The sequence below is a fragment of the Lasioglossum baleicum genome, chromosome 12 (genome assembly GCF_051020765.1).
Source record: "Lasioglossum baleicum chromosome 12, iyLasBale1, whole genome shotgun sequence".
Lineage (NCBI taxonomy): Eukaryota > Metazoa > Arthropoda > Insecta > Hymenoptera > Halictidae > Lasioglossum > Lasioglossum baleicum.
The window spans coordinates 156236-171618 of NC_134940.1; the positions used below are offsets into that span (position 1 = coordinate 156236).

At 40.6% G+C, this 15383-nt stretch overlaps 2 protein-coding genes across 2 annotated transcripts; both read left to right on the plus strand.

Moving 5' to 3' along the window:
• The first annotated feature begins 2957 nt into the window (after window positions 1-2957).
• LOC143214167 (uncharacterized) lies at window positions 2958-4322 on the plus strand. The gene has a single exon (XM_076434880.1). The coding sequence runs from the start codon at window positions 2958-2960 to the stop codon at window positions 4320-4322; it is 1365 nt and encodes a 454-aa protein (XP_076290995.1).
• A 50-nt stretch (window positions 4323-4372) lies between these two features.
• LOC143214168 (uncharacterized) lies at window positions 4373-9758 on the plus strand. Its single transcript, XM_076434881.1, has 5 exons — window positions 4373-5789; window positions 6210-6780; window positions 7189-8298; window positions 8829-8859; window positions 9588-9758. Exons 1-5 carry the CDS (start codon window positions 4373-4375, stop codon window positions 9756-9758), a joined length of 3300 nt encoding a protein of 1099 aa, XP_076290996.1.
• Window positions 9759-15383: the final 5625 nt, after the last annotated feature.

Here is a 15383-nt window from a genome sequence, read left to right on the forward strand (position 1 = left end):
ATGCTCACGCTGTATGCCACCGGTAAGTACTGAACTTATGAAAGGTGCTTTTACCAAATATGTCAGTGTAATATGTACAATATAGTAATATACATGTCGGAGATAAAGAGATTTCCTCATTGTACGGGATTGGATTCGATTAATGGTTCAATCGTAACCCCGCTGCGCTCGACGAAAAATTAATCTCGTGAGGGCTGGTTGAATGTTGTGGTTGATGATGATGTTGATAGTGAAGTACAACACTTTAATTTACAGTTCACTTATCTAAGTAGAACTCTCCTTTAATAATCAACTACTATGTACAAGTTTGGTGTAACAACGTAAGATGATGTTCGTTCGGTGGTTGAGAAGAAGCTGATCTTTTGAAAAACGCTTTGCTGTTGACTAGATGTCCTTTTGGGGTACAAGAAATTAGTGGTGGGAGACAGTGTTTAAGGAAAGGGAAAACTACAGAAGAGAGGGAAGGCTGGAAATTACAATAAAGAAAGAAAATGCAGGGACAAGGATAACCTGAGGATTGGTGAGTTGGAGAAAAACCAGATGTGAAGGATGTGAAGGATTAGGGCAGTCGCTCGGAGTTATTTATGATGGAGAAAGTCCTTAAAACTATGGGGGTGCGTGACAAATTGTAAAACTTGGGTTTAAGCACGGTTTGGAAGTTAAAGTGAAACGGAATTAAGAACTAATCGTGACAATGACTGTTGGTCGGGTGTGCTAGCATTCCGGACACTCATTATGGATTCCGGAATTTCCTTCGTCTCCTGAGTTATCCATAGTGACGGTGAATCGAAGAAATTATGCACTCACAAACTTCTCATGAAAAGATTTTTATTATGAACGCTAACAAACGAACTGCTTTCGCCGAAAGCACCCAACAAAGTGTGTGGTCACATCCGTCCGCCGATCCTTTTTCCGACCAATCCAGGTAAAAGGGCGAGGATCCTTCCAAGGTGGCCCAAAGGTTCTCAGGCGCGAGAGAAACAAAAGAAACAAAAGAATTTGCCACATGTTGGCAAATTATTAGAAAAAGAAATAAAAGTTCCCGATGTAAACAAATTCTCTGGCCTTCTCCGACATACATATTAGTTTAATTAGCTTAATAGTTTTAAAACACCAATTGGTGCGAATTTCAAATTTTTACAAGAAGAAGAAGCAACATATAATCAAAGCAGTAACGAAATGATTGTATGTACTTACTTCAAGTTTAAAGAATATAATAAAGTATACTACTATAAGTAAACTGGGTCCCATGGAAATCACCGACACTAGTGTTGTATAAAGCTCGAGTCTTCGAAGCTCCAGAGCTCAGTCTTAAAGACTAAGTTTTTAAGGCTACAATTATATAAAGCTTAAGCTTTCCAGGCTTTAAGACTCAAAGCTTCAACGCTCAGCTCTCAGCGTTCTTGACCAATAGGAAAAAGAAATGGACAACAATTCTATGTATATGTTATTTATTTTCTAAAAAGTTTAGCCATGAATTTAAACACATGGAAGCTTGAATTGTGGATCGGTTTAGCCTGTTTCTTCTTTTCGTAATTAAATTTCCTGCTTTTGAAAAAGATTCTTCGCTTGGAACACTTGTAGCAGGAATTGACAAAATATCTAATGCCATTTGACTTAAACTCGGGAACGATGTTTTTCGAGTGTCCCACCAAACGAGTGGATCTGTATCTTCAGATTCTTGCGACATATTTATATATGTATCAATTTCATTGGAATTATTTATTTCTGATTTTTTATAAATGTTAGAAAATAAAGAAGTGGTAGGATTGTTTGATGTATAAAGTTCTTTTGACGTTTCCTGGTGTGTTTGTTCTGCTGTATTTTCTGCTGAGCAATAATTAACGTAAAAATAGTTCTTCAATTTTTCTAAAGCAATTGCATTTCCTCTCTGGATAAAGTAAGCGTTGTTTAAGCGAGGATCTAAGATGACAGCGAATTCACTCAAATCATTCAATAGGCGACTTAGATACTTGTTTATCTTCGTTTGCATAGCTGTAGCAGATTGTTTGAGAAGAGTATCATTTTCAAAGGCAGATAGGTGTTGTAATAATACCTAAAATTATACAAATATTCATGTAACTGCGTCTGCATATATGTAGCACATTCCTTGAAAAAAGTACAATATCATTTTAAAAATTTGACAGATGTAGTAATACCTGAACAATTACTTGTACATAACATATACTGGGGTATCTCGATTTTGATAAAATAACAGTTGCTTGATTGAAAACCTCAAGGTATTTTGCAATATCTTCGATATTACTCCATGAATCAATTGAATATTGGATAAACTCTGGCCTTTCATCACAGAGATAATTTAAAACTTCTTTCATATGGATAGCTCGTTCTAACATTAGATATGTTGAGTTCCAACGAACTGACATGTCCTTAATAAGAGCTAAATATTCAACATTTAATAAATTGCAACATTCTTCAAATATCTGTTTTCGCTTTGCAGAAAATGTTATAAAATGTACTAGTTGAGATACTTTTTTACATTCATTTTCAATTTTCTGCAAACCAGTTTTTACAACGATATTTAAAACGTGAGCAATACACGGTGTGAAATTGAGCGTCTTCTCCGTTGTCGAACGTTCGAGACAAAAACATGTAAACAGACAACGGACCGAGGATAGCGAGTGGCGAGCGAATGCGTTGACGGTTTGTTGATGTTTTTTTCGCGCGTACAAATCCGACGCGTGAGTGTGTATGTGTGCGAGTGTGCGGCCGCAGGAGTTCGGTCGAGGCGTCCTAGACGCCAGTCTTACGTTGGTCGAACTCGGCAACGGAACATTTTGATCCTCAATAAAGATTTATCCATATTCGTATTCGTAATAGTATTTTATTTGATAATCCAGTTCATTTTGGTTCTAATTGAACATTTGGCGACCGTGACAGGACTGGATTACAGTTTCGTATTGTGTACGTTTGCTTAAATTACGAATTTTAGTGCAATGGATAAAGTGAAGAGGACGAGGGCTATACAGCGCGCCGGTTTTACGAAGGCGCTGAACGCATTCAATGATACACTCGGAGCAACTTCCGATAACAAGGCCACCAGAGTCGCGTTTCAAATGCTAGAGTTGAAGATGAAGGATTTAGAAGAAACCGACAATCAAATAAGGGATCTAATGTTCGAATCAACAGATGCAACCGATGAAATGATCGAGCAAGAGTGTAAAGAAGTGGATGTTTACAAGAATAAATTCCTCGGCGCGAGAATAGATATGGAGGAGTTTTCGTCGGCGTTATATGATGCACCGGTAATCAGTGTGCCGAGTGAGTATAGCGAAAACAAGAAATCTTTAAAATTGCCGAGGATTGAGTTACGTAAATTTGATGGCTGTGTACGGGAATGGTTGCCGTTCTGGAGCGTCTTCAGAAAGATTCACGACGACAAGGCAATTGTGAATGAAGATAAATTCCAATATCTGCTGCAAGCCATGGTTCCGAATTCGCGCGCTGATGAACTCGTGAGGAGTTTCCCTCCGACGGACAGCAATTATGATAAAGCAATAGCAGGTCTGAGAAATCGTTTCGGACGGGAAAACTTACAAATTAAAGTTTACGTGCGAGAGTTTTTACAATTAATGCTGCATAACGCTCTGTCTCGCGGGAAAAATGTTGAAATATCGAGCCTATACGACAAAATAGAGTCACATCTAAGAGCGTTGGAGTCTCTAGGCGTGACAACGGATAAGTGCGCAGCAATGCTGGTTCCTCTGGTGGAGTCGTCGCTTCCGGAGGATTTACTGCGGGTGTGGCAAAGGAGTCCGTTAAACACGTTGTCTCAGCAAGATACAGCAGAGTCAGATGATTCTAAGACGGAGTCGATTCAGCTAATTAAGTTTTTGGAAGGTGAAGTCAGCAACGAAATGAGAATTACTATGGCGGTTGAGGGCTTCAGCTTTGCGACGGGGGATAAAACGGAGTGCGGGAAACAAAAGAGGGAGAAATCTCACACGCCGAAGGATGTGCCAACAGCAACTGGTTTGTTAACCACCAAGAGCAGGATTAAAATGTGTTTATTTTGTGCTACTAGTGAGCATGAAAGTGCTGTCTGTGAACAGGCCAAAAGGATGAGCCTTCCCGAAAGACAAAATTTTGCGAAACAAAAGAACGCCTGTTTCAACTGCCTGAACATTGGACATAGTTTTAAAAAGTGCCGGTTGAATTTGAAGTGCGCGTGGTGTTCCCGACGGCACGTACTTTTAATGTGCCCATTCGTACAGAAAGCACAGACTGTTAATGACAATGTCGCGAAGGTGGCAGAAGAAAAAATCTCGCGAATGTGGCAAGTGATCCCGAAGTTTACCTAAAGACATTGCGAGTGATATTATATAATGGGGATCAGAAGAAAACAGTGAGGATGCTTATCGACGATGGATCACAAAGATCATACATTACAAAGGCAGCCGCGACTCGGTTGGGTTATCAGCCGATTGCTGAACAACTAATGAATCATTCGCTTTTCGGCGGTGAAAAATCTGGAACAGTGAAACACAACAGATATCTGATTCGAGAGAGCAATTTAGAAGAAGATTTTAAATGTAACTTCAACGCCTTCGATCAGAATGTAATTTGTGAGGCGATCCCCACGGTCAAAGGTGGGCCATGGAAAAAGGAACTCGAGGCGTTGAATATCAAAATATCCGACATAGACAAAAGCGATGAAGCAATCTCAGTGCTTGTTGGAGCAGATGTCGCAGGGAAACTGATGACAGGAAGACGGCATATTTTGAAGTGCGGATTAGTGGCCGTCGAAACCTACCTGGGTTGGACTGTGATGGGTGCAATGGAACAGACAGAGAAACGAGACGACCCAGTCATCACTGCTCATACGATGTTTGTAAATAGCCAGAAAGCAGCCGATTTGTGGTCTCTGGACGTTCTCGGTATAAAGGATCCAGTAGAGAACAAATCGCAGAGAGATCATCAGAGAGAAGTGAAAGAAGATTTTTTGAAAACCGTGTACAAGAACGCTGAGGGTCGGTATGAAGTGAAGTTACCATGGTTGAAGAGCCATCCGGCTCTGAATGATAATAAAATCATGGCTATACGACGGCTGCAATCTACGATTAAGAAGCTGAAAACGGACGGATTGTTCGAGGAGTATGCTGCTATATTCAACGAATGGCGCAATGAAGGCATCGTGGAATATGTTCCTGAGGGAGAAAAGGACAACTGGGGCCATTACCTACCGCATCGGCATGTCGTCAAAGAAAACAGCACGACAAGAGTGAGACCTGTCTTCGATGCATCAGCGAAGAGTCACCCTTTTCCATCTTTGAACGAGTGCTTGGAGAAGGGTGAGAACTTGATCGAGCAGATCCCCTCAATCTTGCTGCGTTTTAGAAAAGGTAATATAGGCGTTATTTCCGATATTAGAAAGGCGTTTCTACAAATATCCCTTGATCGAAACGATAGGAATTTCTTAAGATTTTTGTGGATCAATGAGGGGGATGATATAGTAATGTTACGTCATTGTCGTGTTGTATTCGGGGTATCATCCAGTCCTTTCATTTTGGGCGCTGTTATCGCCATGCATTTGGATAATGTAGTGAGTTCTTTAAGTTGTGATCCAAAAGCGAAAAATATGATCGAGAATGTAAAGAAGCTCTCCGAGAGTTTCTACGTTGACAATTGCGTGACGAGTGTAAACACTTTGGATCAATTACATAGTTTCATCGGGGACGCGAAAACGGTAATGCAGTCAGCAGGGTTTGACCTTCGAGGGTGGGAGCATAGAGATGATGGCTCTCGCGAGAACCGGACCGCAGTATTGGGTATGTCGTGGAATAAAAAACAAGATACGCTATCTTTATGTATGCCGGATTTCGATGCATTCCGGAATGATAAAGTTACAAAAAGAAGCATGCTTTCAATTGCGCACCGTATTTATGATCCTCTCGGTTTCGCGAGTCCAATAGTACTTTGTCCGCGACTTCTATTACAGGAAACTTGGACACGAAACGTATCGTGGGATGAAGAAGTTGATGAAAAATTAAAAGATAAATTTCTAAAGTGGCTGTCAAGCTTGAAAAACCTAAACAAAATTGAAATACCGCGATGCATGATAGGAGATATTTCAAGCGAGGATCGCATAAGCTTACATACGTTCTGCGACGCTAGCAAGAACGCGTACGCGGCTGTTGTTTTTTTGCGTATCGAAAGCGATTCTCGTGTGAGGGTAAATTTTGTTCAAGCTAAAAATAGAGTTGCACCAATGAATAAAGACTCGACTGATGCGCGGCAAAGCATTCCGCGCTTAGAATTATTAGCAGCAACAATAGCAGTTCGTTTAACCGCTACAATCTTGGACGCGTTAAAATTAGATTGTCGCGATGTTTTCTATTGGAGCGATTCGTCGACAGTAATAACGTGGATTCGTAAAAATAGTAATTGGGCAACTTTTGTTTACAATAGGGTAAAAGAAATCCGCGAATTTTCAAATTCCGAGCAATGGAGACATGTGCCAGGTAATTTAAATCCCGCCGATCTGCCCTCGAGAGGATGTACGACGGATCAGTTGTTAGTTTCCAGATGGTGGGAGGGACCCGAATGGTTGCGTTTGAAATCTGAAAACTGGCCCAGTAACGTATATGAGTACAACGAGGAAGAAGTGTACAAAGAACTGAAAAAATGTGCTACAAAAGATATGAATCGTACAATTTTATTAGTCAGGAACGAAAACAGTACGGTAAATGACAAGTTGCGCTATACAGAAAAATTTTCGGAGTATAGGAAGACTGTGCGTGTTCTTGCGTGGATTAAAAGGTTTTATTTCAATATAAAAAGTAGATTAGAGACACGAAGAAATGGTGATATAAGTATTGAAGAAATAGAACATGCAGAAACCACGCTGATGAAGCTAATTCAATCGGAAATTTTTACTGATGGGATAAATGATTCGCGCATTAAACATTTGCAACCCTTTAATGATAAAGATGGTGTGATGCGCATAAACACGAAAATCGTATTACGCGAGGATTCGTACAATTTTCGGTGTCCCATTGTTTTGCCAAATAATCATCATGTAATCGATCTCATTATAAATGAAAAGCATAAACAGCTTAAGCATGCAGGAGTCGAGATTACGATGAACGTTCTGAGAGAAAAATATTGGATTATAAGGGGCCGAAAAACAATTAGATCAGTCATAAGTAAATGCGCTAGCTGTCGCAGACATGACGCGAGGCCATTAGAGTCAGTACCGGTACCGCTTCCGTTAGATAGAGTTAAGGATGCGTCCGTCTTTGAAGTCGTGGGCGTAGACTTTGCGGGGCCGATCTACTTAAAAGGTGATCAAAAGGCCTGGATATGTTTATTTACGTGCGCCGTGTATCGAGCAATTCATTTGGAATTGGTGACGTCATTATCTACAGCGTCGTTCTTGATGGCATTGAGACGCCACATTGCACGTAGAGGTAGACCGAGTGTCGTATACAGCGACAATGGAACAAATTTCGTAGGCACAGCCAATTTGTTAAAAAAGGTAGATTTTGATAAACTATCAAAAATAACGTCAACGGAAAGGATCGAGTGGAAATTTAACCCTCCTACCGCGGCTTGGTGGGGCGGATTTTGGGAACGGCTTATCGGAGTTTTAAAGCGATTGCTGCGAAGAACGCTTAAGAAATCGTGTCTGAATTATGAAGAAATGCTCACGGTTTTGTTAGATTGCGAAGCGACTGTTAATTCAAGGCCGATTACGTTTATGTCCGATGATAGCCCTGATGTGGTTCCGCTGAGCCCATCAATGTTTTTGCAGGAGGTGAAAGAGATAGGAGTTCTAGATCTCGATCATATTGAAAATTGTCAGTTAGATAAAAAATTCCGTTATCGTCAAAAATTGAAAGAAGCTCTACGTCAGAGATTCCGTAGCGAGTATTTGGGTGCTTTGATGCATAAAAGACGTAAAGCTAGTGCTGATTTTAGTGTGAATGTTGGCGATATAGTGTTCGTGGAAAAAGAAAGTGTAAAACGCTTGGATTGGCCTTTGGCACGTGTAAAAAGAGTGTTTGTAGGAAAGGACGATAATGTGCGCGTTGTGCGTTTAGTTACAGCTGAAGGTGAAATGACGAGACCAATACAGCGAATTTATCCGCTCGAAATTAAAGGTAATGAAAGTATGTCGAATGTTAACGATGTTTTAATTGAAAGATATAAGAGAGCGCCGAGGAATGAACCGTTGGGTGATGTGTGTGAAATGAATAATGAACATGATGGTAACAATGCGAATACAGAACAAGGCTACGTCACTAGAAGTGGTAGAAAAATAGTTAGACCGGATCGGTTAAGTTTGTAAAGAAACATGCGTTTCTTTTGTGAAGATTGAGATGTATAGAACGTTGTTCATCTCAATGGTGGGAGGATGTGAAATTGAGCGTCTTCTCCGTTGTCGAACGTTCGAGACAAAAACATGTAAACAGACAACGGACCGAGGATAGCGAGTGGCGAGCGAATGTGTTGACGGTTTGTTGATGTTTTTTTCGCGCGTACAAATCCGACGCGTGAGTGTGTATGTGTGCGAGTGTGCGGCCGCAGGAGTTCGGTCGAGGCGTCCTAGACGCCAGTCTTACGTTGGTCGAACTCGGCAACGGAACATTTTGATCCTCAATAAAGATTTATCCATATTCGTATTCGTAATAGTATTTTATTTGATAATCCAGTTCATTTTGGTTCTAATTGAACACACGGTATATGCGTAACGCATTTATACTCTTCATTTCTTTTCAACAACTGTATGCATTTATAATTCGCTGCTTCATTATCTGTTGTGAGAGCTATAAGTTTGTCTCTAAGTCCAAATTCTTCAATAACAGATTTAATCTTCTGTACAATATCTTCGCCTTTGTGAGGATAAGGAATAATATAAAAATCGAGTATTATTGAGTACAACATATTTTTCACAACAAAATGACTTGTAATAACGATATATGGTTTATTTGTTACTGACGTCCAAAAGTCAAATGTTAAGGAAACTTTATATTCCAATTTTTTTAAATGTTGAATAATTTCATTCTTTTTTTCTTTGAATGTACGTTGAATTGTTTGATTTATGCTATACCTGCTAGGGAGTTTATAATCATGTTTGAGTGCACTGATAAATGTAATGAACGTTTTTTCCTCTACTATTCGTATTGACTGGGTTCCACGAATTATGAAATTTATTAATAATTTATGAAGATCCTTTTTAGTTTCCAATCTTTCAGTATCTTCTTGTTTTCTTTGTAATATTATTCCTTCATGTCTCTCATAATGTTTTTTCAAAATAGTATGAGATGTTTTAGAAGAGAAAGTATGATCACATCTACGACAGCGTAATCTATTTGTGTCTTTTTGTTCAAAACTATCCCACTTCCAACACTTTCTACGCGGTTGTGTTAATGCATTAGTTTCTGTTTCGGTATCAGACGACTTTTCACTAAATGAACTGTTAATTTCTTCCACCATTATTACTTTTAAAGAAAGTTTAAAGGATCGATACGCTTTTCGAGATTCTTCTTCAATGTTTCGATTGAAACTAACTAGAGGAGAGATTTGTATTGAAACATTCGCTTATGTTATGATATTTGTCACAGAGGGCACAGCTGCATCTAGGCTGTGTATACATATTCTATTACGTCGGAATATTCAAACACATCCAGGCAGTACAGAAGACTCGAGTCTTTAAGTTTCAAGCTCAAGCGTTGAGGACACCAGTTCTCACAGCTCAAGGTTCAAACCTGGAAGGCTCCAGCGTTTACGACTGAAGTCGCGACTCGAGCCTTCAAAGCTCAGGACTCAGAGCTCATTTTCACAACACTATTTAACCTTGAGAAAATTCGTTAAACTTTCACAATTTCAAGAAAATGTGGTTTCTCCGTTACCACGGGCAGAAAATTTTTTAAATTTTTGCTATATATCATTTCCCGTAGATTTTTTCACGCTGATTTCAAATCTGGTCTCAAAATTGTCTACGACCTCTGGTTTTCTCAAGAAATCGATTTTTGTGAACAGAACTAATGCAATCATTTTTCGTTGAAATGATTTGATAACCCACTAGTTTGAAGGTATATTGTATTCTCATATATCATAAAAAACACAATAATATTAAACATAATGAAGTATTTGAACGTTTATTTGACGTATATCACTTGACGAACGATCACCCGACGCGACGTATCGCTGCGATTGCCGCTAGCACTCCTTGTAGGCTATGTGTGACTGTAATGTAATTTAAATTAGATATCTATTTTCCATGATTATATTTTCATTTACACAGTAAGTAAGGTAAGTATTGTAAGGAGGCTCGGAGACTCGACACGACACGTCGTGATTTGTTGCTCGCTCGCAGGGAACTGTTTATTTAACAAAATCTGAACGTAACATACATTTGTTAACAAAAGCACTAACGCAACGCATAAATCAATAAAATTATATATAACAGCATTGTTCGGGATTCGAATTATGGGATTTGCCGGCCGTTACGCCAACCGTCGAGCTACACTTGCTCTGCCTGTTTTTCATAATGTTTAGAGTCGCGTAGCGATCGCTCGTTACCGTTGCGTACGGCCGCGAGGTGTTTGTAAGCGCCCATCACCGGTAAATCCCATAGTTTGAATCTCGAACGTTGCGTCTTCCCGGATCATGCGATCGATCCGGAATCAATCGCGTGCGACCCCGCCTGCCGTTTCGGAGAATATTTAAAGGCCCTCCCTTGGCGGAGCGAGTCTCTTTTCAGTTCAGTCATTCGAGACCACCCGATTATTCATTTCGCACGTTCTAATCTTTTGTTTGTTCGCGAAAATCACTGCGCTTTATTTCTCGCAATCCTAATTCGAAGTTTCTTTCGAGTTGCCACCGATCCTCATTCTTCCGCGTCGCGATCAGTGCGTCTGCCCGCGTCAAGATTTCCGACGGCGCGTTGAAGATCTCCGTTCGCGGCGGCCCTCGTCAAGGGAAGCACAAGAGTTCCGTCGAGCAAAGGATAAGGCAGAATCTCGCACGAGCAAGATATCCGCATTTCGAGACTTCGGCGATTCTATAGATCAACAAGTTTGAATAAAGTGCAGTGTTAACCAATCTGGAATTAATCTCTCTCCCTCATTCTCACGATCCTTGTAATTGCCGTCCTAGCGCGCTCATAGCTGAGCGGTTCCAGCGTCAGGCGCCTCCGACCGTCGGTCGACGCCGAACAAACATAAATAAATAAAATTATATATAACAAATAAACATATGAAACACTCAAGTCATCTAAACGGTGGTATAAACATTCTTACAGTATTTAATCTTTTTAACTTACTTCTCATCAACGAATTCTTTAACTTCTAGTGATACCTTATTCTTATTTTTTAACCGACTTCGAAAAAGGAGGAGGTTACTCAATTCGATCTGTATGTGCCTTTTTTTCGCTTTTTTTTCTATGTATGTTCACCGATTACGCCGAGATGGATGGACCAATCGGAACGAAACCTTTTGCATCTTGTAGAGTATGTTCCCGGGATGGCCCCGTGCAAAAAAATTTTACATTTTTTTATTAATTACGAATTTATTTGCGGAAAATGTAGGGTGGTGGTACCGTTGTGAACCCCGCTGAATGTTAGACATTAGGAACAGTTATCGATTGCGGCTTTCAGACTTTCAGATATGTATAAATTACGATTGGAATGTGACGGCTGACAGAGATAAAAAAAGTGTGAAATAAAAAAAAAACTTTAAAAAAAAAATTAAACCGACTTCGAAAAAATTTCAAAAAGTATAAAAAAGTGTGAAATAAAAAAAACTTTTTAAAAAGAAAAAACGCACTAAAAAGTATAAAATAATTTCCATTTAATTTATGTGAATACACACGAACTTAAATACAATACAATCTTTTCGGAGGCGGCGCAAAATTGAAAATTGTCGACACTGGAAATTACGAAAATCCTTAAATTCTTGTAAATACTAATATATTTATATGTATTTAAGTAATATATTTGCTCCGCCTGCGAAAAGATTGTATTGTATTTAAGTTCGTGTGTATTCACATAAATTAAACGGAAATTATTTTATACTTTTTAGTGCGTTTTTTCTTCTTAAAAGGTTTTTTTTTATTTCACACTTCTTTATGCTTTTTGAAGTTTCTCCGAAGTCGGTTTAATTTTTTTTTTAAAAGTTTATTTTTATATCACCAGAAGTTAAACCTCGTCACTAGTCTCCGAAGAAAGGGGGGGATGCGACGAGACAACGACTCGTCGCGAGTCGCGTCTAGGCCTAAGAGTAAGAGCGACCGAACGGGAGTCATATTTGTAGACTTTGCCGAAACTGGCCCGCACCAATCACCGCGAAGAATCAGCCGCGACGCGAGGGGCACTCTTCGTGGTCCGTGCTTTCGTCTTCTGTCTATATAAGGCAGAACGAGACGAATTCTCACCGGAGAGCAGATCATCATTCATGCTCATTCGCTCGTTGACTGCGGTCGCGTCAACCGTGTAGATTGCTATCCATAGTGTTCATTTCCATTATTGGCCTCGGTCGCGTGCTCATTGTGAGTTTCGCTCTCTCCAGAGCTCTATTATTTCTTTGAAACGTTCGTTCTTCGAAATGAATTCGAATTGAATTCTTGTATCGATCTCTATTACGGAATCGATTTCGGAAATAAAACGGTGTTAGTGTTCTTCCTCCTGCCTTTGGCAGCCTAACCTGTCTTTTTCAAGACATCTGAAACACCGTCCATTTCACCTAATTTCACTCAAAGTGAACGATCCAGCCGGGAACCACGTTCCAGCTACCTGCGACCAAGATGGCCGCGTGGTCGGTCTGAAGCAGAAACTTTCATCCGACGTGACTGGCAACACGCCAGTCCGTCTCTCGGGTGATCTCTCGAATAATTATGGGCCCAAAAGGCTAAAAACTGACGACATGACGAACCCCAACTCCAGCAACTCTGGACAAATCGGTTCAAACATCCCGACGACCAACCGTTTCGCCATCTTCTCCACTGATGCCTACAAGGAATTTGCAGACAATACAGGCAAACCTACCATTGAAGTAAGTTCGAAAACCAATTCAAATCGCAACCCAATAATTCATTCTGTTAATTCAGTTGCTACTGTTCGCCCTCCCCCCATTTACATCAAAATCGCCAAAAGCGAAGTGATTAAATTCAGTAACAAACTGGAATCTGAAATCGGAAAAAACTTTTTCATTAAATTCCTTGGCAATCAGGTCAGATTGCACTCTAGCGACGTGAAATTCTTCTCAGAAGCAAAATCGGCTTTTCAAAAAGCCGGTTTGAAATTTTACACTTTCGCTCTTCCCTGCGAGAAGCCTCTCACCACTGTATTGAGGGGTCTCCCTCAAATTGACCCAGAGTCAATAGCCTCTGAGCTTAACGCTTTCAAACTCAACCCCTTGAGCGTTGTCTCCTTTCGTTCATCTCAAAGCAATCCGCTTTACAAAGTCACGTTTCCCCCTGAAACAAAGCTGTCTCAGGTAAAGTCTGTTGGGTTCCTGTACCACTGCAGAATTTATTGGAAAAAATTTATCAAGTCCAAAAATTACACACAACGTTACAGGTGTCAAATCTTCGGGCACGCCAGTGCAAATTGTTTTAAAACGCCTAAATGCGTTAAGTGTGGCCTCGACCACCTCTCCAAAGACTGTGTAAAAGCAGCTGAAGTCCCTGCAAAATGTGCAAACTGTGCTGGCAATCATACTGCCAACTTCGCTCAATGTCCCAGTCTAATTTCTTATATTGATAAAAGGTCTACAGTTCGAGTCCCTCGGGCTACTCCTAATCGTCGTTCACAGGTTCTGACTCATTTGAAACAGCATCGGAATCATATTGAAACGGCTAATGCCAACGGGAATTGAACTTTTAGCGAGGTGGTAAGCGGCCTGACCCCTCCAGTAATTATCAATACCAACTCCGCTCCCCTCGATTCTACAGAAACAGGGGAATTTCTGAAAGAAGCGATCCTCTTCCTCAAGAGAGCCATTTCAGTTGTTAAAGCAATTCGCCCAAAACTTGCTTCATGCTCAACAATACTCGATAAGCTAGAAGTCATATTTGACGCTGCTCAATTGCTTTTCTCATAGTTGCCTTCAACCGCAAACTACCTGATAAAATCATGTCATGGAACGCCGATTCCATTCTCCCCAATTTGACTGAATTCGAATCATTTATGATCAATAGCAACGTTTTGATCGCCTTGATCCAAGAAACATGTGTAAGAGAAAATTATACGGAAATCAGAAACGATGTCTATTTTCTCGTATTCGTCTGACAACTGAACTGTGTTCTTCATGACGCGCTATTATTTCTGAAAAACAGTGAAACGGCTCGAGCAATCGTCGCGGCAACGTGCACCGATCAACAACGTGCCCCGATCGGCAACTACTCACACACACCTCACACACACCTCACACACACTCACACATACCACCAGCGGCAACCTCTTACACATGGTTGTCTCCTTCCATGGATATCTATCACTTACCAACTATAATATTGTTCGTAACGACGGAATCGCTAGTAGGATTGGGGGAGGGGTTGCCATCTTTATACATAAAAACCTCCACTTTCACCCCCTTCAACTCCCTACTGTCAATAACCTTGAAGCTGTTGCCATTAAGCTGATCAACTTCAACCTAATTCTACTCTCAGCCTACTGTCCTAAACAATTTCTTGATGCTGCTGCATTAAATACCATTACCAATTTCAAACTTCCATTTGTGGCAGGTGTTGACCTCAACGCAAAGCATACGTCCTGGAACAATAAAGTTAACAATCTCAATGGTAAGTGTTTCGGATGGAGACTGGTTGCATTCGGACGAGGAGACTGCGAGATGGATGCCACGTGTGGTGAAGAAAAGTTCACTATGATTGTGTCACCACGTTTGGTTTATTGGTTTCTCGCGAGGCCTGATATGCGTCCAAGACACTCGCGGAACGACTATATGAATCGCGGGCACGATTTATGTTAACAACGTTACGCAAAACGAATGGAAAGCCGACAAGATCACTGTTTGTTCGCACTGATACAAGAGGTTGCTTTCTGTAGCACGTCCGGAAGGCGAGAGAGCGATCGACGTCGAGCGGAACATCGAGAGTCGATGCTCGTGGTGGGGACGATCAGAAAAAGTGTCCTGAACGGTTGTTTGTTCTCGAATATTCTGTGTACGTGCTATACCGAAACAGCGTACACGGCGGTACTCATTTTCGCTGAGCCGGTCGCTGGAATCTCGCGGTTTTGTTTCCGAAGGCATCGAACAGTAAGCTACTGGAAAATCATATGTTGAGCCACAGTTACTCAATGATCTCCACTTACCCACACTTACTTTCCAACAAATTGTACCCCATCCACAATCGACTTCTTTTTGGCTGATACTTTCAATGATCTCCAATGCGAGAC

Bases quoted from the DNA above. Each gene is read 5' to 3' on its own strand.
- LOC143214167 (XM_076434880.1), top strand. From the start codon at position 2,958: ATGGATAAAGTGAAGAGGACGAGGGCTATACAGCGCGCCGGTTTTACG.
- LOC143214168 (XM_076434881.1), top strand. From the start codon at position 4,373: ATGCTTATCGACGATGGATCACAAAGATCATACATTACAAAGGCAGCC. The intron at 5,790-6,209 runs GTATGTCGTGGA...ATTTTGTTCAAG, and splicing joins GAACCGGACCGCAGTATTGG to CTAAAAATAGAGTTGCACCA. The intron at 8,860-9,587 runs GTGAGGATAAGG...TATTTGTCACAG, and splicing joins TGTACAATATCTTCGCCTTT to AGGGCACAGCTGCATCTAGG.